General features: G+C 38.4%; 1 protein-coding gene across 3 annotated transcripts in view; it reads right to left on the bottom strand.

Moving 5' to 3' along the window:
• Positions 1-25,658, bottom strand: part of LETM1 (leucine zipper and EF-hand containing transmembrane protein 1) — a 69,718-nt gene that overhangs the window by 4,756 nt on the left and 39,304 nt on the right. For 2 of the 3 annotated variants that reach the window (XM_048849104.2, XM_075128107.1), the window contains 8 exons: positions 19,667-19,870; positions 17,867-17,986; positions 17,238-17,369; positions 13,261-13,440; positions 12,436-12,591; positions 6,639-6,773; positions 5,708-5,898; positions 3,646-3,802 (listed from right to left, as the gene is read on the bottom strand). In XM_048849104.2, coding sequence (XP_048705061.1) covers positions 3,646-3,802; positions 5,708-5,898; positions 6,639-6,773; positions 12,436-12,591; positions 13,261-13,440; positions 17,238-17,369; positions 17,867-17,986; positions 19,667-19,870 — 1,275 coding nt within the window. The remainder of the gene's footprint in view (positions 1-3,645; positions 3,803-5,707; positions 5,899-6,638; positions 6,774-12,435; positions 12,592-13,260; positions 13,441-17,237; positions 17,370-17,866; positions 17,987-19,666; positions 19,871-25,658) is intronic. The other variant, XM_048849105.2, reaches the window with a different exon arrangement.

The raw sequence follows: 25,658 nt of genomic DNA, 5'->3' as shown, positions 1-25,658 counted from the left end.
AAGTTCTTTTTGCTATGGACATGCACGCAGACATTAAGGACCAGATGCACAAAAGCTTGTCCCTCAAGGTGCTTAAGCTACAACAGATTGCATTCTCTACACTAAATAAACCTAGAGTGAATCTGACCCTTAGAGCAGGGGCGTTAGGCATCGAGGCTGCTTGGTATAACTATGTGGGCAGGCCACATGACATTCAGATTCTGAATTTTCATTTTTTAAAATATTAGTAGGCCTTACTGATTGTGAAGAAAGCCTTCCAAACATGAACTGAGTGTAAACCTCATGCAGTAGTGTCTTCCTAAGGCTGCAGGCAGCCTAAAAAGATGATTCAGGTTTGAACTCTTCCATCGCACATTATCTCATTGAGGTATTTGCTCAAATTCCAATAATGACAACATTTAAAATCAGCATGAAATATTACACTGCTATTCATTTTAGTGGCTGGAACTGAAGGACACGGGGGGGGTGGGAACTGAAAGTTGCTGGAGAAAAAGAAATTAAGATAGAAGAACAGGAGGAACAAGCAGGAAGAGAAATGAAGGACAGAAATACTGGTTTCTCTAAAGCTGACTTTTTTCCGCACTGAAAGATGCTCAATGCAACAATAAAGTTCTGAGCAAATAATACAAAATGTTCATAACTAAGGACCTGATTTACTATTGTGTTATTAGCTGTAAACCAGTGGAATTATACTGGTGTGAACCTATAATGCAGTGGTAAAGCAGACCCGATATTCATTAGTACAAAAAGGCCACTTTCTGCACTGGATCTTAGTGCAGACCTCCAAATGAAAGGAAGTGGAAAATCTGCCATGGACTGAAGATAGTACATAGTCCTAAATTTATACCCTGGCCCATAGACCATAAGTTAAATTCAGCTTTTGTCTGCTAAATAAGTGTGACACTTCTGCTTTATGTGGACTTGATTTTACCAAAATTTAAAAGCAGGTCGTATCCTACAAGAGTGATCACCACTGTAAAATCAACATTTACCAACAGCTAAAATATAGTTGTCTCAAACAGACTCAAATAATGATGGTGTCTCAAATACTACCATCTATGTCACAGATGTGTTTTAATACACTTAACATCTTCCTCTTGAGTAAAATCATCTTCCTCTTGAGTAAAATCAAAGAGCATTATCAAGTTAAAAAGAATATTAGGTTTTAAAATAAATTACTAATTAGAAGTTTTAATCACCTGAAAGCATGAGAAAATGATGAGACAATAGCATTTTAAAAAACCCTCACTAGTTTGATTTTTTTTAAAAACAGAAGAATAACTCATTTCAGGATCTGTAGTTTTTCTGAAAATAAAATAAAAATAAAATTTGACATATAAAAAATTAGTATTATCATAGATAAACACTATTAATAAACATACGATCCTAAAGCCCAGGTAAACCAAATGCAGAGCAAAAAATCACATTTAATTAAAAAAAAATTAAAAGGGTTTTCAATCTTTTTGAAGACAAAGGAAGAAAGTTAGTTATCCCTGTATAAAATACTATAAAACTCCACAATGGTGATTTCAGTCCACAGAGATTTAAGGATAACTTCATCTCTCGTATAACCACCTAAGTCTCTGAAGTTAATGGAATTACATCAGGAAAGGATTCAGCTTTTAGTCTTTATTTAACTTGATAAATGTAGTTCAATGCAACAACAGCTCAGAGCCGCTGTGAAAGAATTTTTAAAAAAAACTGAAGGCCTAAAAGAAGTGGACTTTTACTAAAGAGGAAAAAAGGAAAAAATTTGATTCAGCAGACCAGATATTGTATTTTCTAGTCTGCTCTTACTATATTCACTGCTATTATAAGTCATCACTTGTGTAAAGCAGAAAAATGACTTTCAAATGAACCAATCTAAATGTTTAACAAGGGTTTCAGTACATCCCTAGAGCTGCTTCCACACCACTGAAGTAACAGAAAGGAAAACAGGGGAGGGCCAGGAAAACTGTGGGAAGGGAGAAAAAAAAATGGAACACGACAGCTAGAAGGAGAGGAAATGGACAGTATTTACAGCACAACCCAGAATATCCAAAGTGCACTAAATGGGAAGCGGGCATGATGTGCATCTAAAAGAAACTTGGGAGGGTTCAGACTATCGGGGTCCCTGAAATTCTGTTTCAGAGTAGCAGCCATGTTAGTCTGTATCCGCAAAAAGAAAAGGAGTACTTGTGGCACCTTAGAGACTAACCAATTTTTTTGAGCATAAGCTTTCGTGAGCTACAGCTCACTTCATCTGATGCATTCAGTGGAAAATACAGTGGGGAGATTTATATACACCCCACTGTATTCTACACTTCAATCTCTTTGGTCATTTGATTACAGACCTAAAAGTGGCGATTCTTCAACAAAAAAAAAACTTCAAAAACAGACTCCAATGAGAGACTGCTGAATTAGAATTAATTTGCAAACTGGATACAATAAATTTAGGCTTGAATAAAGATTGGGAGTGGATGGGTCATTACACAAAGTAAAACTATTTCCTCCCCTACTGTTCCTCAGACGTTCTTGTCAACTGCTGGAAATGGCCCACCTTGATTATCACTACAAAAGGGCGTCGCCCGCGCCCCCCCCCGGCGCTGCTCTCCTGCTGGTAATAGCTCACCTTACCTGATAACTCTCGTTACAGTGTGTATGGTAACACCCATTGTTTCATGTTCTCTGTGTATATAAATCTCCCCACTGTATTTTCCACTGAATGCATCTGATGAAGTGAGCTGTAGCTCAAGAAAGCTTATGCTCAAAAAAAATTGTTAGTCTCTCAGGTGCCACAAGTCCTCCTTTTCCTTTTTGTGAAATTCTGTTGCTACACAACTCCTAAACTCCACAGGATTAAAGTTTCAAAACTGAAGAGATTCTGTAGCTCAACAGCAGAGGAGCTTCAGAGTCAAACAGCTCCCTTCTCAGGACGACTGTCATTGTGCCCTAGGCTTAAGAAATGCAGGGCACAATGAAGCATCTCTCATATGTTCATATGGTTTAGTATTCTGATATAGTAGGGAAAAATTTTGGCTAATACCAGCCTTAACGGTTTGTAGTCATTAAAAATCTCACAGCACTTTTCTTAAGAGAAAGGAACAAATATTTCCTCCCTTGCTACCCCCTTCCCAATTGCCTCCTCAAATACTATTTTAAACTGTATTTTCATATGCCAAAGCATTGTGCATAAACTTAGTTAATTTATAAATATCTAGCATAATGCTTTAATTAAAAAACAAGCTGTCAAGTTGGCTGGATAGTAGGAGAGATGGGGAGTACCACCAAAAGGCATCCCAGATGATATGCTCATCTGTGGAGGGGAGGGTTAGAGCTACAGATGTGGTTTTTACTAGGAAAGTGAACCTTTTGGTTTAAGGATGAAGAGGTGAATGCTGGATATGGGGCAAATCATGAACACATCCCCCAAACCAGTAGTAAAAAGTCTCCATTAATTTAGCAGTGGGTAGTATGAATTAAAAACACAAACACAAAAGAGTGATCTATCCTTCAGATATTCTAAATCACAGCAGGATCAAAATAAAGATCTGGGCAAAGAAAACCATATGAAATTAAGTGAAAATTGTAAAATGTAGCCTAACTCAGCAGTTCTGTAAGTGTGTAATACTGGTTTTATTTTATTAAACTACTCTGCAGACTCACCTTGGCAACATCATCTATATCAATCTTGCCGTCCTGGTTTTCATCTAATGCCTCAGCAATCCTATTCAGTTTGTTCTCTGGAAACTTCTGGATATGTTTCATCACACTAATAAGCTCGCTGATACTGATGAGATTCTCCCTAAAGGGGAAACACAACCTGTATACAGCAAACAGTTACTACAAAGAAGTAAAGAAGGAAGAGGAAAGGATAGTAAAGGACATGTAATTGTATTTTATATTGAACAAAAAGTTTATAACCTAATCAAGAACTGAAAACAAAAAAGCAGAAGTGAATTATTTATCAGTTATTAGAGTTCTTTAGATAGGTCTTTATCCTCCAGACATATTCACTCTTACGGTTTCCACATGCTGATTTGCACAAATACAAGAAGCCACTGACAACTGAAATACGTTTGGTGAAGTGTGTGTGCTCCTCAGCACCTAAAGACCTTTGTCCTATTCATTCAGGGAGCACTACCCTGCCTCAGTAAACAAACTTGTTTGTCTTAGCGATTGGCTGAACAAGAAGTAAGACTGAGTGGAATTGTAGGCTCTAAAGTTTTGCACTGTTTTGTTTTTGAGTGCAGTTATGTAACAAACAAACAAAAGATCTACATTTGCAAGTTATACTTTCACAATAAGAGATTGCACTACGGTACTTTTACGAGGTGAACTGAAAAAATACTGTCTCTTTTGTTTCTCATTTTTACAGTGCAAATATTTTTAATCAAAAATAACATGTGAGCACTTAGTATTCTGTGTTGTAACTGAAATCAATATATTTGAAAACATAGGAAAACATCCCAAAATATTTAATTTAAATTGGTATTCTATTGTTTAACAGTGCGATTAAAACTGTGATTAATCATGATTAATTTTTTTTAGTTAATCGCACGAGTTAACTGCGATTAATTGACAGCCCTAATTTACACCTTCCAACCCAGGTCACACAGAGATGCAGAAGATGATGAAATCAACAATCCTTTAAGATAAGTGGTTTTTATTAGTACGGTTTTAACTCCATATCTGCCTAACCTCAGGTTTTTGGCCACAGACTGATTTTTCAGAAGGGGGAGGATGTTTCCCTGGACCATCATTAAAAATTCCTGGACTTTTGCCGATGCCATGACAATCCTGAGGCTATGGATGTCATTGCAGTGACCAGATTCAAATGGTAAAAGTAACTTGAGGCCACAAACATTCAGCAAGCCCAGATTAAAATATATAGGCCATTCTTTGTCAGCTATGACTGGTCATCAGCTGTTTTTTCCTACAACTACCTTTAATCATGTTTGTCTTAATCTTACGATTGCACTTGAAATAATTTACATTAAGCTAGGAACTGAGTGAAGACTTAATAAAAAAGGGAATACTCATCCTTATTTAGACTATAAACTGTTTGGGGTACAGACTCTCTTTTATATTTCTACACCAAGCAGCAGAATGAGGCCTGAAACTTGATTCTGCAGCCTGACTGCAACATTAATCTGAGAGAGCTGTGGTGTTCCTTAGTTTTGAAGGTGGGGGAGGGGCAAGAAGAGAGACTCCCACTGAAATCAGAACTGCATGAGTGTCTGAGGTTTGAATTTTGTAGCACATCTGCATAATAAAACCTTTATGGAATTTGTTTGGAAGTCAGAAAGCGCGCCAAGATAAAATGTTGGTGTATTCTGCACAAATGTAACTGAGGGCATGATTCGGCCTGCAGAACCTTTACTACCGGTGTCAAGCACAAGAAGGCAAGGTCCCAAAGAACCCATCCTGACTCAAAGCTCAGACTGAATTTGCAGGACTCGGAGTTTGGGGAGAAACCCATCTTTTTATTTGTATATTAACCGGATTTGAGATGGAGATCACCGAGACACTGAGATTGAAGCCCACAATGCTATTTTTGCAGTCACTTTTCAGAATTAAACTGAACGTCAAACTTTTGAAACAAAAGTATTAATTAATTTTTTTCCAAACCAACCTAAGACAAGAATTCATGTTTCAGCCTACCACACAGATTGATGGCAGTGAATGAGTTTTTTGAAAAGGAAGTGTGTTGCCATCATTCACTTACCCAATAGGTGGGCTAGCACCACTGTCAAACTGTCCATCCACCACCTTTTGGTCTGTCTCTAATTCATTAATAATTTTGTCAATCTGTCCAATCATTCGATTCACCCTTTTGGTCAACCTCTTGCTTGCCTTAGACTCTTCCACCACATCCTCTTGTCCTGTTTTAGATAGCTCCTTTATCTCTTGCAAATCCTAGAGGAGATGTTCAAGCAAAAAAGCATTAATGAGAAGATAAATTTGCAACAACAAATACAGTAATGTCTAACAGAAAAGCAGGAGTCATATGCAAATCGAAAAGGTTGTATCAGGAGAGGAAGCAGTTATTGCTGTTATCAGACACATGGGAACAGTGAAATTTAGAGATTAAAAATGAAGGTTAATTTTAGACATTAAATGAACATTGTGGCTAGTTCTACATGTCCCTTACATAGTCCTAAGAATCCTCAACTGTTCCCCTCCTCCCAATTAAAAACCTTTGCATCCATCCTAGGATTTCAACCCCACATCCTTCCAGTGTCGTACAACTGGACCCGGACTTCTTTCAGCCAGCACCAACACCACTTTACAGATTTAAGAAATTGTTCTCCATTGATTCTTAGAGGCACTCCATTCCCCTCCCATATCAAGCTGCCTCTAAAGCACAGTCAGCCCAGTGAGCATGGAGTTAAGACCAGAGGCCAGATCCTCAGCTGATGTAAACTGTCATAGTTCCATTGACTTCAGCTGAACTTCAACAACTTACACAAGCTGAGGATCTGACATTCCTGCATGACAGAGTACCACACAATAACTGAGCAAGTAGGCTTCTCCAACAATTTTCAATTTGGGTTACCTCAGCACACAAAAATTGTTATCGTTTAAGGTTAGTTTTTCTAAGAATATGTATGGACAGAGCAAGCATATAAATAGTCCTTCTACACCCCATTCTTTACCTCACTATATTCCTGAACATCATCCTTTAGCTCCTCAAGCTCCTCCTTTTCTTTTGTTAACAATTTCTTCTTTTCCTTCAGTTTGGTGCAAGCATCACTCAGCATGTCAATCTCCTCCTTGGTTATTTCCTCACCCTAAAATGTGAAGTATCCAAATGAGCATAGGACACATTTGTGGTTTCTTTCAGAAAAAAATTGACACAGTGAGAGTCTATATTCTTTTAGGTTTCAGAGCAGGTAAAATACATAGACTGATATTTTGAGATTGGTGCATGGATGTTAGGTATATTAGAACAATCGATCTACTCATTTTTAAAAAGTGAATTAAAGATAGTTTTTGTTACTATAATTGTCTTTTAGCCCCTCAGGCAATTTCTGTGATTTTCACAGCCATATTTCCCCACTGTTTAAAAAGTGTTTCTCTCCTACCTGTTGCTGTGTGAAAGAACACAAACAGAGGAAATGACTGACAGAAGAAAGAATGAAACTGACTATGAAAAGTTCTGAAATTCACATATCAATTGAAAAAAAAATGTTCCTTCCTCCTCTAAGCTCTTTACATTTATAGTAATCTTTGGTAATACTTGTAAAATTAGCAGATAACACATTTCAAGACAGTTGTCTGACTTATAAACTGGTGTCTTTTTAAACACCGAATACTTAAAAGTAAAAAATCCTAACCTTCAACTATCCCAAAATGAGAACACCAGAAGCTAGACTTGAAAAATGGCTCATCACAAACAAACAGAACTAAGAAAGGCTAGTAATCTCTTTAGCTGAAGCCAGGAAATTAAAATAAAGACAAAGACATAAGCAAACACATTTGCATTAATCCATAAGAAAAAAATTGTATAAATAACATTTTAGCCTACAAAAGTAGCACAGACTGTAAAGTGCTATAATTATTTGTGACATTTAGCTCTAATTGCCCATCTTATGAGAAAAGCATTTCACCCAATTGCTTCATGGGAAAGTGCCTGTTCACTTCATCACCTATCCTTTCCCAGTTCACTGATAAATGAACACTGAGCACAGATCATAATGTACTCTCCCAATAATTAAATGATAGCTCTGACCCTTCTTGGTGAATGTACTTGCTGAGCAGTAGCATGAGGAATCAACATTTTCTCCTGAAAAAATCTGCAAGAAAATCAGGCTAGAAGCTTTGCTTTTTTGTCAGATCACCATAGCTGCAATTCCCAACTTAACAAGTGGTACTTAGAGTGTGTGTGGAGGGGGGCAGGCAAGCCATCAACCATTAATATATCAAAGTCTCTTTTGCTAGTCCATTTAACACCTTATTCCATTTCTGACAGTGAAATATGCTTCTTTATTAACTGTGTGTGTTTATTTTGGAAAAGTCATGTTTGCACAAGATTTTGAAAAAACTTTCAGTATTCCACAAATCAAGTATACCAGTGTACATTCACATTGTACATTCACATTGCGGGGAGGGACAGCTCAGTGGTTTGAGCATTGGCCTGCTAAACCCAGGTTTGTGAGTTCAATCCTTGAGGGGGCCATTTAGGGATCTGGGGCAAAAATTGGGGATTGGTCCTGCTTTGAGCAGGGGGTTGGACTAGATGACTTCCTGAGGTCCTCATATTCTATGATTGTTTAGACACCAACCAGTACTGGGTTTTCAATGCTTGTGTACCTGATTTTACATCTCATTTACTGCATGAATCATATCAAAGAGCGTCTTTCTCTCGCTCACTCACACATCAAATAACCAGAGATCAGCTCACAAACAGCAAGAACCTTCTTTGTGTCAAAACTGAGGTTCTGGCATTCTCTTAGTTTACAAAAAGAAAAGGAGAACTTGTGGCACCTTAGAGACTAACAAATTTATTTGAGCATAAGCTTTCGTGAGCTACAGCTCACTTCATCGGATGAAGGCATCCAATGAGGTGAGCTGCAGCTCACGAAAGCTTATGCTCAAATAAATTTGTTAGTCTCTAAGGTGCCACAAGTCCTCCTTTTCTTTTTGCAGATACAGACTAACACAGCTGCTACTCTGAAACCTCTTAATTTACAGGTAGCATCAATCTCCCTACACATTTTCAATGTAGTTTCTAAAATTTATAACATAATAATAAAGAAAAGTCTCAGAGCTAAGACAAAATGACAGTCAATTAGCACAAACTCATCCATGCATCTTCTATTTAATGGGTTAAAGCAATCAGTTTAAAAGAATCCATTAAGTTGTTTCAGAAAGTATCTAAAATTACTCATTACTCGTCTAAAACAGTAAGTTTTTGCCCCACAAAAAAATTGTCTGGAAAGGTCTCTGACCAAATGTGCCAACTCTTTTTGGGTTCCCACACCAGATATATTTCTCAAATTATTTTCATCATCATCTTCACAATCTTTTCCCACTCCAGAAACTAATCTTGGTCTCCCTTGGACAGATACTTTGTTTCTGCCACATATTTACTGATATTCACATGTAGTATTTTTGCACAATTTCTTCTTTGCTTCCATTTTAGAAAGATATCCCAGAGCATTTAAACTCTTCACACGTAGGAAAAAAGGGTATCATTTTAACTGTATGGGTTACCTTGATGCCTCTTCTAAGGAAACAAAACCCAATTAAGTTTGCTTCCCCTTCTTCACATCACAGCCAAGATTGTCGGAACCGGGCATTATATTAGTTGCCCAGTATCACCCCTTTCCAAGGTCACAGTGAACTTCTATGGTATAGTAAGCAGTATTGTTCAGAGTATTCCAGATGAGGTTGAATCAGTACCTTTTAAGTGACTATATAATTTCTTTGTTGGAGTTATCCTGCTATTAATACAACCTTACTTATTTTCATTTAACTAAGGCAGTGATGATTACCTAAAAAGGCAATTTAAAATATTCATTTAAAAAGTTAGCAGTGATGTTGATCTGTAGGAGCACTGGTGTCCAGAGAAATCTGATCATCACATCTCCTGAACAACAGTAAATTTTACAATAATTAACCAAAAAAACTAAGAGAAATTCAACTAGAAGTTAAATTTAAGGTGCGTGACTAAGTGGGAAAAGCCCATATACATTATTTTACTCCAGAAAACACTTCCACAAATAGTAGAAAACCCAAACTGAGCATCATAAAATATTTGATTTTCTACAACAAAACACAAAGCATTAATAGATCCTTAATCAGCTAAATAATTCAATTTCTAACATTAGAAATGTAAAACATGTTCCTAACCTTAATACATAGGTACCACTGCCACTTTTCAAACTTTGCAGCATGTAAGAGAATAGTAACTAGTAATGTAAGTTGTTGCATTAAGTTAGTGTTCATTCAAACTAATATATGAAGCAGATGCTCTATGCTAGTCTAAACTGAATTAGAAAAGGCACACAAACATGCACAAAAACTACTACTGTGAATAATTTATTTCTCAAAATGTTAAACATCAGACAAGCTAGAAAATGTAGAACATTATTCAGAGAACTGCTCATGAAGAATTCCTCAAAACAACAAGTATGGGCGGGGGGAGGAGGAAGAGTACAAACTATAGAGAATATACAGTCTAGAAAGTGACATTTGTATTGCTTTTAGGAAAAGAGTTTATAGAAAAGTTTCCTTAATTGTGACAAAATGCCTGAAGCCAAGAGCACAGTCACATTTTCAAACAAGATTTTCCACAGGGCAAATCTGACAACCACTGAACAAGATAAAAAAACCGGATAAACTAGTTGTTTGTGTGTGTATTGATCAATTCATAACTTTCCCCCTACAACTCCTTTAAAAAAATTATAATTATATTCTAGGTTTTTGGGGTTGTAACAGTTATCTTTTTAGAGAGTTCTCTGAAATGAGAGCGCCGAGTTCACCATTTTGTTGTATGATAGTGAGGTTAGTCTAGTGTGCATGAATCAGTGTCCTAGCAGGTCAGTTTTCAAGATCACAGTACAGGTGCCATTGATGGGGTCCACAAAAACCACTCGGTAGTATATTTCCAATATTTTCAGATTATAATAATGTAATAAACAACATATAGCATTGTTATTCATGATTGAGAAGGTTCCATTTTCCTCTTTATGAATTCAGTTACCTCCACGAAACAGTTTGGATTTTCAGAAGCTTGTAAAATTCTTCTCTTAACATAATATATGTATATTAGGCCCAAGATCCAGCAAAGCACTTATACCTAGGCTTATGGCCTGTGCATGTTGGGGGACAGTGAACCAACCATCATCTAACCCCCACACCCGTCATTTTATAACACTATAATTTAGCTATTCAAATCTTGTGTTAAGTAGCTAAACAATAAAATGGACACCCTGAGAATGTTTTCCCTTCATCTTGACAATTCCTTTGCCACATCCAGGTGAACTGATCACAAGTAAAAAGAAAAGGAGTACTTGTGACATCTTAGAGACTAACAAATCTATTTGAGCATAAGCTTTCGTGAGCTACAGCTCACTTCATTGGATGCATCAAGGTGCCACAAGTACTCCTTTTCTTTTTGTGGATACAGACTAACACGGCTGCTATTCTGAAACCTGATCACAAGTAGTATCAGAAGTGCACAGCTACTCAAGGTAAAAGTTTTGCTACAATTGATTCTTCGCCAAGGGATGCAATGATGAGACTCATCTCTTTAGAAAACTGAGCTGTTAAAGTAAAAAGGAAAAGCTTATAAAAATAGGAAAATACCGAGTATGGTCAAACAATGCTGGGAACAAAAAAAAAACATTCAGTTCCCCAGGGACATTTTTAAAACTTAAGGGATCCACAAATGGAGTCCAAAGTAGCAATTTAAAAGAAGCCAAGCTAGAGAACAAGATTTAAGAGTGGAGAGAGGGACACTTCAAAAAGATTCTGACAAATTCAAATAAGCCTCTGGCCTTGGGTGAATTTCAATAGAGTTGATTTGGACAAGCTCCCTAAATCACTAGACCGACACCTAAATGAAAGGTGGTAAGTTCAATAATCGCACTGAATCCTGCCAACAGAAGCTGCTTGCCCCACTGAAAGAAGTGAGTTTATAATGATCCCGGCATTCTTCCTTTTAGCTTAAGATACTGTTTGGCAGCTGTGTAAAGCTAGTAACATTTTAAAGTGCTCTATTCTTCCTGCAGGCTGTAAGGAAACCTGACTGGGTCAAAACTTAGTTCACAGCTGATTCCTGTATTAATGAGTTTGTTGTACATGTAAAAGATTCCAATACAAAATATTAGAACACTAGGAATTACACCATGATAGAGACAAGGGGCCATATTCTTGCTCTCAGTTACCCAGTCTACATACAGAAAAAAACATAATTGAGTTCCTGAAGCTATACATACATCACTGTAACAAAGAAGTCTCCTAAACCATCATCCTAATTCTAGAAGTTAGTAATTCTTCCATCTTCTGACTATGCTCTTCAGGAAAGAAACCCATTTTTATCTTGTTTTGCAAACTGCTATACATATACTCCTGTCCAATGGTATTATATAAACAATAAACAGTAAAAATGGAAGTGCAGTGGTCTAAAACTTCTAAAGCCACAGCAAACAACCTCAGAACTAGGAATATCAGCTGCACAAAATGGAAACATTTTAAGATTGTGGACAGGCTTAGCAGTTCTCTTTGTCCTAGGCCTTGTATGCAGGCAATCTAAGGGTTTGGGTCTAAATAGATTTCTCTTCAGGAGGTAAGATAGCTAAAATAAGTCTGCTAAGATTTTCCTCAAACTCACTGAACTGTGTTGAGGAAATTCAGTTGCCTCTAAAGACAGTGATATTTTTATACTGGATCAGCTTACACTTTTCAAACATGGTTTTAAAACCGGTCTTTGATTCCAAAATTTACCTTAATGCCTTCTAACACTGGTGCTGTATCTTTCAAGGTCTCTGAATGCAGTGTCAAATCCACACTAGCCAGTTCATGTTCAGTATCCACAGCTATCTGGCTTTTCTTTACATGTGCAGCAGCTGCTTCAAGATCCACTGCAGACTCCATCTCTTTCTGAATTTCAAAACCACATTCAAAAAGACATTCATTAATACAGAACAGCATCATGTTTCTTTGTTTTCAGAATCATCTCCTTAATTAGATATAGGTTCCATGACTCTACAAAAGCAGTCTGAACATCTCTGCCAGTTACAGATTGACTAATTTCAATTACAATGTGTAAGCCCATTTCATGAAAATATTAATAAAAATATGCCTTTTAAGATACGGCTTGATTCAACAATAACATTCAGTTTCCATAGACAAGTAAGCCAAACACTGTTATAGCAAGTATATTCACTTTTTTTAATGTTAAATATTAGCAAATCCAACTGAAAAGAATATTTTAGGTTAGAAAAATTTGGAAACTGTTTAAAGAAACAAAATCATCTCCTGTTGCCTCTGAGTAACAGAATCAAACGTAACAGATGGAAATGACATTTTAGGTCATCTAGTCAATCCCCTGAATTGCAGGATTGTTCTCTATATTTCTTTTTCCTCTGCCTCCCATGTTTTAAGATGCCCCACATCTTCCAAACGTGGATTTTGAAGTCTTTTTGATTACAGACAAAACCCAGAATAGAGGCACTACAAATTCCAAAAGAAACACAATGGAGTCCACAATGGGCTAAGTGTTCATGCTACTGATGCACTTAATTCTCAACAGCTGGAAGTTGCACTTACCCTTGCTGCAACCTGAAGGATTTCTTTGGCTTTCTCAGCAGCTTCAGACATTCTTTCCATCTCTTTTTCTTGATTTTCTTTTCTAATGGCTTCTTCTTCCTGAAGGGTTGCTTCCAGCTTAGCTTTATTATCTACTTTTTCACCCTCAACTTCTGCTGCTTTGACTTGAGCCTCTTTGGCCTAAACAGATTGGAAGGATGACATATGAACAAACTGCTACATTTTGAATTATGTAGCTCAGAGGTCTTAACACTTCAGTGAACACACTGCCAAACAAATAAAAATTATACTACTAGTGCAGTCCACAGAGAGAATTCTGTTTATTTTGAGAAACCTACAGCGCCTTTCTACTTTGATATTGTTAAAGTTTTTCATTCTCTCAAATCACTAAGCAGCTGTGCAAGTCATTCCTTTCTCCTGTCCCCTATATGAATCTTTTTCAGGACAAAATTGTAAAGAAGTTTTGAAAACCCATTCCTTCAGAAAAGACATGTTTGGCGGAGCATATTTTTAGATTAACTTTTACCTCAGTAACCTCCCCCAACATGGTAGACCATACACATGGGAAGATGCAGTCCCTACACTGAAGAGCTTACAATCTAAGTCAAAAGCAACATCAGAAGGGTGAGGAAGATAAATACATACAATAGGAGTATAAATAAAAGCTAATTTTGACTATTAACTACACTGGTCTGCCCCCCTCCCAGCTGTCCTGAAATTTTGCCTATTTCTTGTGGTATCATGGAATCATAGAATATCAGGATTGGAAGGGACCTCAGGAGGTCATCTAGTCCAACCCCCTGCTCAAAAGCAGGATCCATCCCCAATTAAATCATCCCAGTCAGGGCTTTGTCAAGCCTGACCTTAAAAACTTCTAAGGAAGGAGATTCCACCACCTCCCTAGGCAACGCATTCCAGTGTTTCCCCACCCTCCTAGTGAAAAAGTTTTTCCTAATATCCAACCTAAACCTCCCCCACTGCAACTTGAGACCATTACTCCTTGTCCTGTCCTCTTCCACCACTGAGAATAGTCTAAAACCATCCTCTCTGGAACCACCTCTCAGGTAGTTGAAAGCAGCTATCAAATCCCCCCTCATTCTTCTCTTCTGCAGACTAAACAATCCCAGTTCCCTCAGCCTCTCCTCATAAGTCATGTGTTCCAGACCCCTACTCATTTTTGTTGCCCTTCGCTGGACTCTTTCCAATTTATCCACATCCTTCTTGTAGTGTGGGGCCCAAAACTGGACACAGTACTCCAGATGAGGCCCCACCAATGTCAAACAGAGGGGGACGATCACGTCCCTCGATCTGCTCGCTATGCCCCTACTTATACATCCCAAAATGCCATTGGCCTTCTTGGCAACAAGGGCACACTGCTGACTCATATCCAGCTTCTCGTCCACTGTCACCCCTAGGTCCTTTTCCGCAGAACTGCTGCCTAGCCATTCGGTCCCTAGTCTGTAGCTGTGAAGAAAGGAGTCTTTTAAAAGGGATTTAAAGACAGGCAGTTCCATGAATAGGGGACAGTGCAGAAGCAACACAAAGATGGTTGTGAGACACACAGATGGTTAAAAGAAAAGGAGTACTTGTGGCACCTTAGAGACTAACCAATTTATTTGAGCATGAGCTTTCGTGAGCTACAGCTCACTTCATCGGATGTAGCTCACGAAAGCTCATGCTCAAATAAATTGGTTAGTCTCTAAGGTGCCACAAGTACTCCTTTTCTTTTTGCGAATACAGACTAACACGGCTGTTACTCTGAAACCTGACAGATGGTTAAGACTAGCATTGCTAACACAGTGGGAACAATGTTGTAAAAGCTGTAACTGAACAAATATTTCTATAATCACATCTTTGAAACAGCACCTACAAGTCTGTTAAAAATAAATATGTAGTCTTTAAATAAATACTGTATCAGTCTTTACTAGTTGACTTAAAACCTTGAATAGCTTAATTTTTATAAAATTAACCCAATCAATCAGGGAAAAGAGGTAGATGAATGTGAATCTGTATAAGAACTATGTGGTGTTTAGGTAATTGTGTTTGGAAAGATACGTAATAGGTTCTGTGTGGCTGCCTTAAAGATGTAATGGTCAACTGACAGAATGATAGCTACCACTGTCAGCATACCCTGAAAATGAAATGGCTTTAACATTACAGCCAGTTCTCGGACTTATGACACAAATGGTTCCTGAAAATTGAGTCTTAAGTTGAAACGTTGTAACTCGGAACCACAATCCACTCCATTACGGGACCGAGCACCATAAAGTCGAAACCAATGGTCATAAGTTGAATCAGGGTGTCAATTCAGAAAGGTCGTAAGTGCCGTTCGTCTTAAGGCGAACATCGTAAAGTCGAGGACTGCCTGTACTTTCAAATGAGAACTCTTCTACTGAAAGAGACCGGATGAGACAGATCAGGCTTCCAATATCTGTGACCCCCCCCAGACAACTGAATTCAAAATTGTGACTGGAGCAGCTACAATAATGGGGACAGGGGCACTGTAGGACAGCTGATGAAGGATTGTTAAGGTTTACACAGGTCTACACTAGCACTATAGTGATAAAGTAGGTTGACTTTGGCCCTATGTTATTTGGGGAGGTGATATTATTGTGTCAATGTAAAGGGGTGCCTATGGGAAACAAATTCAGGTGTGGATACATGCAAAACTAAATTCATAACAAGACTCTGGTCAACATAACTTGGTAGTGTAGATCAGACTTTACTAAATATCTATCTCAAAGCCTGGGGACTTTTAAGGTCTTGTTTATGGAACAAATTGTCACCATGAGTAGGGAGCAAGAGAAAATATTGGCAAGATAATTAAAATGAAACCAAACGCAACCTTCAGGGATTTGGGATAAGATTATTCTCCAAATCTGGAGAAGATTAAAACGTTGTGTCTCAAGAAATCTGTGAGAAAAAAGTTACTCCCAAGATACTTGTCAGAAAGCTTAATTATAACTGAGCCAAGTAATGATGATTCCAAAGAGGAATTAGTGTGTTTTGAGAATCATGCTGATCTCCCATGACTAATTTCTAATGCAAGATTTCAGATACAGCATGCTCTTAAAATGCTTCACTAATGAAGAGTTGGACAGACTCTCTCTCCCTCTACAAAGCAGTAGAGCAGGCAAATTTTAGTTTCTCCTGCTTACTCCAGGATTTTGGACATCAGAGATATATTTCAGTTAGGCTCACCCAATATGTTGCTCTTAAATGGAAGAAGAAAGAATAGACAGCCAGGCTGCCTCTTATTTATTATCAACTGGAGACCAGCAGAGAAACTTGAATTTGCAGATAGAGAAATTTATACTTTGCCCAACTGTGCGTTGCACAGGAGCTTGCAGGAGTCAGGGGGTCACAATCTGCATAACTCAGACTGCAGCCACCCTCACTGTACCCATCTTTAACATGGCAGTGGAGCCTGCAAAAGCTACAGACCTTAAGATCTTTGTGTCGCTCACTATGTTCTTTACCTCATACTGAGACGTAGTACTGCAAGCTTAGACCTATGGTTTTTTGCCTGTTATGCCTGTGGATTAAAAATGAATGTGCAGCAGGACACATTTTGACTTGAGGATCATTCTTTGGTCAGCCATTCAGTACATGCCAACTTTCTGTGTGTGCTTTCAAGGTGGCTCAGAGCCTCCTGTTAAGGACAGTTAGGCTTTCCCCATGACTATGCATAATAAAAGTCTTCCAACTGCTGCCTAGTCACTCTGACCTGCAGTAGTGCATACAAAATTTTCAAATGCTGTAGCTGGTTTTGGTCAGCCAGTCATCCAGCTAAGCAAACGAATACATTTTTCATTTAAGTACATCACAGTGGCTACACTTTTTACCCAGGGCCAATACAAAGCTAACACTTAACACTAATAATGTGATTAGTACGTATATATACAGAGAATGCCAGTTTTTAGAGAAACTAGTTTTTGTTGAAAGATAGTGTCCTGGTTATATAAAGTAATACCTACCACACTCTCTGGTAGTGTCTGAAGTGTTGTTTTGAGCTGATCAGCTGGTGAAAGTGTATCCGGAAGATACATAGCTCTGGATAAAATAAGCAATGAAGTGGGGATTTGTTGGTCCAGGTGCAGCTCTAGCCACTGTAATTCAATAGATATACCTATACAGTTATATTTTATCACACAGAAAAATAGGCATTCCACAGCAAATTGAAAGTTACCACTTATTCTCTAGATAAAATATAATTTATACTTTTGTGTGTGTATTTTATACTGTACTTTTTACCGTTACTAATGTATTCCAAACAGAACTGAGATCTTTAGATGAAAGCCGCTATGTACAATAAATGCCAGAGCTGCGTTCTTTTAAACAAAAGATATACATGGGATCAAAAAGTGACAAAAGGTGGATCAGGTGTACATCAACTTTAGAACTAGCTGATTAGACCCAACTCACAATTTATGAAAGCTCTATAATTTTAGTCTGATTAATGTATATTACTTTATACCTCAGAAAATAGTAACAGGTTCAGTAAAGGCCAATACCCATATTGTTCATCTACATAATATGCCTACATAGAACAGTATTACTATTTTATGATTAAACAAGTACTGAAGTGATCTTACTGGACATATACCTGTTTAAGTTGTTCCTTTAGTCGTTCTTCTGTTACGCCAAGAGCTCTCATACCTCTTGCTCTACATGCTGCCTGCAGTTCTTTAACAGTCAGACTGTCAACTCCTTCCTCCGCAATCAGCTATACAAGATGTAAAATAAACACGTCACATGTAATGAACATGTAAAAATGTTAACAGGAAAACAATAAGCACATAGATGTTTAGAATGACCACTAGGGGCTGCTGTGATAATAAAAAATAGAGAGCCGCAATATTTGGAAAGAGAGAGTTAGACAACATTTATGTTGCACATTTCAAGCAGAATTAATTGTTTTAAAAGTTCCAGAGCTGCATGGGTTTTTGGGTTTTCTTGGTAAATATTTTAAATCATTTCTATGACATAACGTTTAAACTTATAAAAATATTTTTTCTTTCATTCTAATGAGCTACTCCTATTGTCATGAATGGTAGATAAAAGCACAGATTAATGGGGGAAACATACAGAAATCAAAAGATTAAAATGGTATTGTGAATGTAAAGGAAATAACCTAGTGTTAATTTACATATAGCTGAACTTTCTAAATGGATAGTCCTATCAAATCCATGCTTACCCCTTACCTCAATGGATCCCTAATTGGCAGATTTTAAGAACTGGAGAGGTGGGTTAATGAGCTGTAGTTATAGGAGATGATTCAGAGCTGTACTGCCCGTATTGATGAATTTATTAATCAGAAAACTGTAGTATTTTTCACTGACTAATATTTATCTGTCTCTAGAAGTCCTTCATAAAACAGGACTTGCCTTCCCAAAACTTCCATAATTGAAAAGTAAGTTTTCCTTCAAACACGAGTGGCTTTTCAGAACAAATCAAAGCTACTGGATTTTGGCACTTATGAAAAGTGTTCAATTAACAATATTGTTTGTGCAGGCATACACTATGCAAGCTTCTCCAAAACAGTTTTGTCAATGTAATCAGACCTAATATATTCATAACTAACATGAAACATTTCAGTTCTAGCCCTCCTGGACAGAGAGACTGCCAGTCATGGTAAAGTGTGTAGTGAGGAAAATGAGCGCAAATGGCTAGCGAAAGACACAATGAAACCATCAAATCCATCTTCCTGTGACCACACCAAATCTGAAATCCACTCTCAATAAATTTAAGATTAGCGCACTAACCGAATGTTTCCAGTACCAATGCTATACTTTTTTGCCTTATTTTTAAAGGGCCAGCAGTTCTTTTCTAAATTGAGGAAGCTCACCTAATTTTAAGGCTTCAGCGTTTTTGCTGAAGTATACAATTAGTATTAATAAAGCTAAGAAACAAAAATAAGCAGATACCTAGAAACAAAACATTTGTATATTTCAGCTACACTTGAGAAGATTAGATTTTTATCCGTAAATGTTGGTAAACATTGATTTCACCATACACGCAAACCAGTATTTCCATCAATAATCATTTTTAAAATGTACAGATAGGCAAAGAAAGAAATATACTGCTTAAAACTTATTAAAGTTTGATTAAGGATATTTACTATATATGTTTTGACATGTTGACATTTTATGTTAAAGATTATAAAAAGTTATTACTTTTTGAATCTCAACACGTTACTAAATAATGACGGTCTTCCTCCCCTATAATTTCCCACAACTGTGAAATTTTAATTCTACAAAAAATTTTAAAAAGCTTTAAAATAAAATTGATAATATCCACCAGAAATATAAATATAAAAATCAAATTCTGCCAAGCTTAATTATAGCATTGGAACAGATAAACCTTTTTTTTTTTTTTTAATCAAAGCATGACTAAAATGACTTACTTTGTCATCTGCTTTCATGGACCTCAACCTCATAATCAGCTGGAAGCGCAGAAAGTTATTTGTCCCGATTGACTGAAGTTCCAACAGTTTACAGAGAGCCACCAGCTGAGGCCTAGTAAGATTGTCCAGTGTAAGCTCATCTTCAAACAGTTTAGAGAACCGTAAGATCTCCTCATTACTAGGTCTTTCACCAGTCTCTCGGATCTAAGAAAATAAAAAAAAATTCTCTCAAAGCAAATTTACTGGATAAATATCGCTTTTAACAATAAGTACTGTACAGTTCTTAACTACAATATTTTGTTCCAATTCCGATTAATCATAATGTTTTCACATTGTGTATTCAGAGACAGGGTCTTTTGTCTTTCACAGCAAATAAAAGGTTGTCAACAGAACAGTCTGCATTGTGTAATCTGAATGGGTTGGTATACAAATAAATTAAGTGCTCTGATACAGTGCAGCACTGATTATCTAGGAATACATAAGCATATTTACTGGTTGTACTGTAGCTATATCATCTTGAGTGGTGACCTACACAGATCTCATGAGCTAAGCAGAGTCAAGCCTAATCAGGACTTGAACATGGCATCTGCAAGAAAAGCCCACGTGCTACAGGAAATGGTGATGACAACGGCTCTCTTTGATTAGGTATGGAGCCAATATAAAAGAATGTTAAGGAGTGCTGTGCTGTTGGGGGTACAACAGAAATCCTCATTTGTGATTATTAAAGATGCAACAGCATTTTTTGCACCTGATAGGTTTTCATCTCCGGTATCCTCGTCAAATGCTAATTTGGGTAATTATCTAAATTCTCCTTACAGTTGCAAACGGATATGACATTACATTTCACTTCCTGTCCTTACCTACAATATTACCTAGTTTGTAATATTGCTATATACTGTTACCATATTCTACAGCAGAGGAGTCTGTACTTCCAAGTGACACTATTCCTGTGTACTAACACTAATTTGAAAACCACCTGGAATCCTTCTGGATGAAAAGGCACTGTCTATTAAATGATTAACATCACATTTACAACTATATACTATAACGTCTAATGGCAGCTGAAAGTAATTTAATTCAGAAACTGGAATAATTATTCAGAGAAACAAGAGGATTTCTCAATTTTTTTTAAACTTGCTCCCAAGAACACAACATGCCATGGCTGAAGATTCATCTTCATATAAGTTGCACTTTTTTAAAATTTAAAAATTATACATCATCCATCGTTTAATACACTACCAGTGATATGGAGTTCAAAGAACCTTACGGGTTAATGATTCCGTTTTATTTAGAACCCTGATCATTCCATCATAGTACTTAATTAAGGCTACGTCTTCACTAGAGTATTGGAAATCCCACTCTGCCTGACAAATATTATTTGAGCTAGCATCTCATGTATATTCAGACACCTAAACAAAACCTGCACTATGAAGTTTTGTCATTGAATCATCCAGCTGGAAATCTGGGAATTTGTTCGTCCTCTGGGAGGCTGATAGTTTTCCAGTCATCAGATGAACTTTTATTAACCAGAAAACACAGAAATTTGGAAGGTAAGGAAGGCTATGAATGCATCAACCTCAGGAGTGTCCCTATGTTGAAGAGACTATAAATTGGAGAGAGGGAGGTGAAATGAGAAGATGCATTTTACAATTTAAGAGTGCCCTTCTGCTCTGCTACATTAGCTTCTGCAGAAATTAGGAACACTGATCCACTACAGTAGCCTGCAAAAGGGATCTTTATAATAGTATTTTCTCTTCTGTTTTAGTTTGAATTTCACCCGTTTTTATGATCATCATATCTGTCAAAGGCAAAGAAAAAACTATAGTCTGTTGCTTCCGGTCAAGGTTCCTTCCCCACTCAGAACTCTAGGGTACCGATGTGGGGACCTGCATGAAAGACCCCCTAAGCTTATTCTTACCAGCTTAGGTTAAACGCTGTCACCACCAAAGTGTTACACAAAGAACAGGGGAAGTGCCCACTTGGAAATGTCTCCCCCACAAAATTCCCCCAAGCACTACACCCCCTTTCCTGGGGAAGGCTTGATAAAAATCCTCACCAATCTGCATAAGTGAACACAGACCCAAACCCTTGGATCTTACGAACAATGAAAAAGCAATCAGGTTCTTAAAAAGAGAATTTTAATTAAAAAAAAGTAAAAGAATCACCTCTGTAAAATCAGGATGGTAAATACCTTACCGAGTAATCAGATTAAAAACAGAGAATCCTTCTAGGCAAAACCTTAAGTTACAAAAAGACACAAAAACAGGAATATACATCCCATTCAGCACAACTTATTTTATCAGCCATTTAAACAAAACAGAATCTAACACATATCTAGCTAGATTGCTTATTAGCCCTTTACAGGAGTTCTAACCTGCATTCCTGCTCTGGTCCCGGCAAAAGCATCACACAGACAAGAGACCCTTTGTTTCCCCCCCCCCCCAGCTTTGAAAGTATCTTGTCTCCTCATTGGTCATTTTGGTCAGGTGCCAACGAGGTTAACCCTTTATAGGTGAAAGGGTTTTTCCTCTGGCCAGGAGGGATTTAAAGGTGTTTACCCTTCTCTTGATATGTTTGACACTTCCAAAATCTGTTGAGGGTGCAGAAGTAGCTTTCCCAGTTCACAAATGCATTAAAAGATTCAGGAACTCCCAAATCACACATCAAGTAGGGCTTTAATCAGTGGCTCCGAGAAAGATAAGTATACCACTAACGAAACACCTAAAATATTTGGATTAAAAAAAAGAAAAAAAAGAAGGAAAGCAGTCTAGCCTTTTATTATTTTGGTATCTGCACTGTATGATGTAAGGAAAGTGAATGTGATATGAAGTTTGTCTCATATTGCAAATGATTAAGTTGTAGTGTGACAGTGCGCAAGCACAAACACACACACACGGCAAGCCTTGAAAAATTCTCTTACCCATCATCACAGAGAAGTAAGAAAATATCCCTAGTGAATATGGGGACCTATGTCAATTTCTGAAGAAGTTAACCATATTTTAAATTGCTACTAGCTTTTATGGTTGCAACGTTAACCTTCCCACTGTGAATCAATGCAGTGGTATTCTTCCTGTATCTGCAGACCAAGTTCCAGTACCTCTTCTGCTGCTCATAAGTCTGCCAAGAAGCACCAAAGAAATTAGGCAACTCAGTTTCATTATTCCTGTTCAGAATCTTGGGAGCACAGGGAAACTGCCAAAAGTCATGCCAATTTCCTGCTACTCAAAAAAGCTACGTCCAGGAGCAGAGGAAGACATTGAACTTATTTACAAGGGAAAAAATTTAAAGGATGAGAAGAGAAGGTTACTCACCATATGCAGTAACTGATGTTCTTCAAGATGTGGAGGTATATGTGCATGCTGACATTTCTTCCAGGATTCTGTCCCTAGACCTTGCTTGGGTGTGCCATGGTTCATAACCTCTGGGTAGTAGGTTTATGTTAAATTTGTAGATTCTTTATCTGCAAGAAGGGAGGAGCGTTGCTTTTTTCCCTTGCCTTCCTCAACCAGAGCCTCTTGACTGCTGCAAGGGTGACAGTCTGATAGTCTGACTCTCATAAGACGGGGTGAGGAAGCAGGAAGGAGAACAAAAAAAACCCAACCAAAAACATGGCAGGAGGACAGAGCAGAAGGGCTACTTCTTCTTCGAGTAGGGTCGCTATGGGTGCTCCACTGTAGGTGCAGCAGTGCCTCCTGCACCTGGTATCGGAGATCTTCGGTAGCAGTGCCCATTGGGCCAGATATGTGCTCCTCCCCATCTCGCACTGGGTGGGGGGAAGGGGAAGAAATCAATATATTGCGCTGTCTGGCCCAACTGCCCTCAGTGCCTTCTCTATCACAGAGCTTATCTTTCAGCTCCAAAGCAGAGGGGAGGAGGGCAAGTAGCACCAATAGGGACACACATCTTGAAGACATTAGGTACTGCACATGAGGAGTAACCTCTTCTTCTTTGAGTACTATCCCTATGGATGCTCCACGGTAGGTAACTGTAAGACCAGTGCTCCTACAAGGAAGGCTGGGGCTTCAGAGTGGCGTCCAATAAGGGCATCTGAAACTGCGGCATGGGTAACTGCAGGTGGTCGCTTTGCAAATGTCAAGGACCAGCACATGGTTGAGAAAGGCAATCGAGGTGGAGAGAGCGAGTGGAATACACTCAAGTTCCAGGTGGATGCAGCTGGTTGTGCAGTTGATAACAAAGGTGTATGAACTCAGATCCATTTGAAAAGGCGTTGTTTGGATATAGCTACTCCCTTCAATTGTTTGGCAGTTGAGAGGAATAAGTGTGACAATCATCTGAAATTTTCATTCTATCAAGGTAAAAGGCTAATGCTCACCTAACGTCCAAGGTGTGTAGTGTCGCTTCAAGTTGGTTGGTATGTGGCTTTGGGAAGAAGCAGGGAAGGTGGACAGGTTGGGTCAAATGGAAGGACGACAGCACCTCGGGTAGGTGTTTTGGATGCATGCGTAATGTGACCCTGTCCTTATGAAAAAGTGTGTATGGGGATATGCCAAGACAGCCCCTATTTCTCCTATTCGTCAGGCAGAAATGCTACGAGAAGTACTGTTTTCATGGAAATAATGTAGGAGCACATTGCCATGGGCTCAAACAGTGGTCTGGTGAGACAGCTCAAGGTGAGGTTGGAATCCTGTACATGAGGGTAAAAGTTCAAAAGACCTTTAAAGACTCTCTTCACGAGCGGGTGGGTGAATACGGAATAGCCATCTATCTCGGGCTGGAATGCTGGGATATCAGTGAAGTACGTACGAAGGGAGCTTGTAGACAGTCTAGATCTTAAAAGGTCAGGCCTATAATCTAGAATGAATGGTAACAGGGTGTTCATTGCTGAGACATGATTGGATATGCACCAGGATCTGAATCTTTCCCATTTTTGGAGGTAAGTATGGCAAGTCATGTCATGTCTACTATTTAAGAGAACCTCTTTTGCTGTCTCTGAACAGGTCATTTCTGAATCCCAAAACCAGGAAGGAGCCATGCCTTCAAATGAAGGAGACAGATGTGGGCCGAATCCTCCAGCCCAATCCTGAGAGAGGAGGTACAGAATCAACTGCAAGGTGATCGGAGAACATACTGTCATTTATAGGAGGTAAGGATACCAAATTGTCGTGGCCATGTTGGGGCTATGAGGATGACTCTGGCTCATTCCACCTGTATTATATGAAGTACCTTGAACAAGTAGTGAAAAGGTGTAGAATGGTGGGGCATCCCACATAATAAGGAAAGCATCTCCCAGAGAGCCATGGCCTAGACCCACTCGTGAGAAGACGTGAGAGCATTTGGCATTCACTACTGTGGCAAAAAGATATCTATGTGGGGAAATTCCCAGTGGCTGTATATGTGCTGAAGGACTCTTATCTCTAGTCCCCACTCGTGGTCTTGAGATATCGTCTGCTAGGGGAGTCTGCCACGGTGTTCTGGTGTCCAGGAAGATATGTGGCCGAAATGTTGATGTCATATTGAATACACTAGTTCCACTATTTCAGCGCTTCTGAGCACAGGGAGTGGGATCTTGTTCCGCCCTGTCTGTTGATGTAGAACATGCAGGTGATATTGTTGGTCATTATTTTTATGGTCCGATTTCTGATCAGGGGTAGGAAATGTCGGCACCCATTGTGAACTGCTCGCAGTTCTACAAGATTGATATGCATGAAGGATTCTGCGGAGGACTACATTCCTTGCATTGTGTGGGTCATAAGGCATGCTCCCCAGCCACTTAGGGAGGCACTGGTTGTTAGAATCAGGGACTGTGCTGGTTGGAGAAAAGGGACCCCATACAGACATTTTGGGGTTGTGTCCATCAGTGTAGTGAGTCCTTGATCTTGACAGGCATGGATAAGAGTTTGTGAAGATGGTTTCTGTGAGGTATATACACCATGTGTAGTCACGCCTGCAGACAGCATATGTACAACTGTACGGGGAGATGTCAGCAAACCAGTACAGTGCCTGAAACCACTATGGTTTATTGCTAAAAGTA

This window comes from Caretta caretta, chromosome 4 (assembly GCF_965140235.1).
Source record: "Caretta caretta isolate rCarCar2 chromosome 4, rCarCar1.hap1, whole genome shotgun sequence".
NCBI classification, from domain to species: domain Eukaryota; kingdom Metazoa; phylum Chordata; order Testudines; family Cheloniidae; genus Caretta; species Caretta caretta.
Note: the sequence above shows the minus strand (reverse complement) of the source record. Positions and strands in the feature narration are given on the sequence as shown.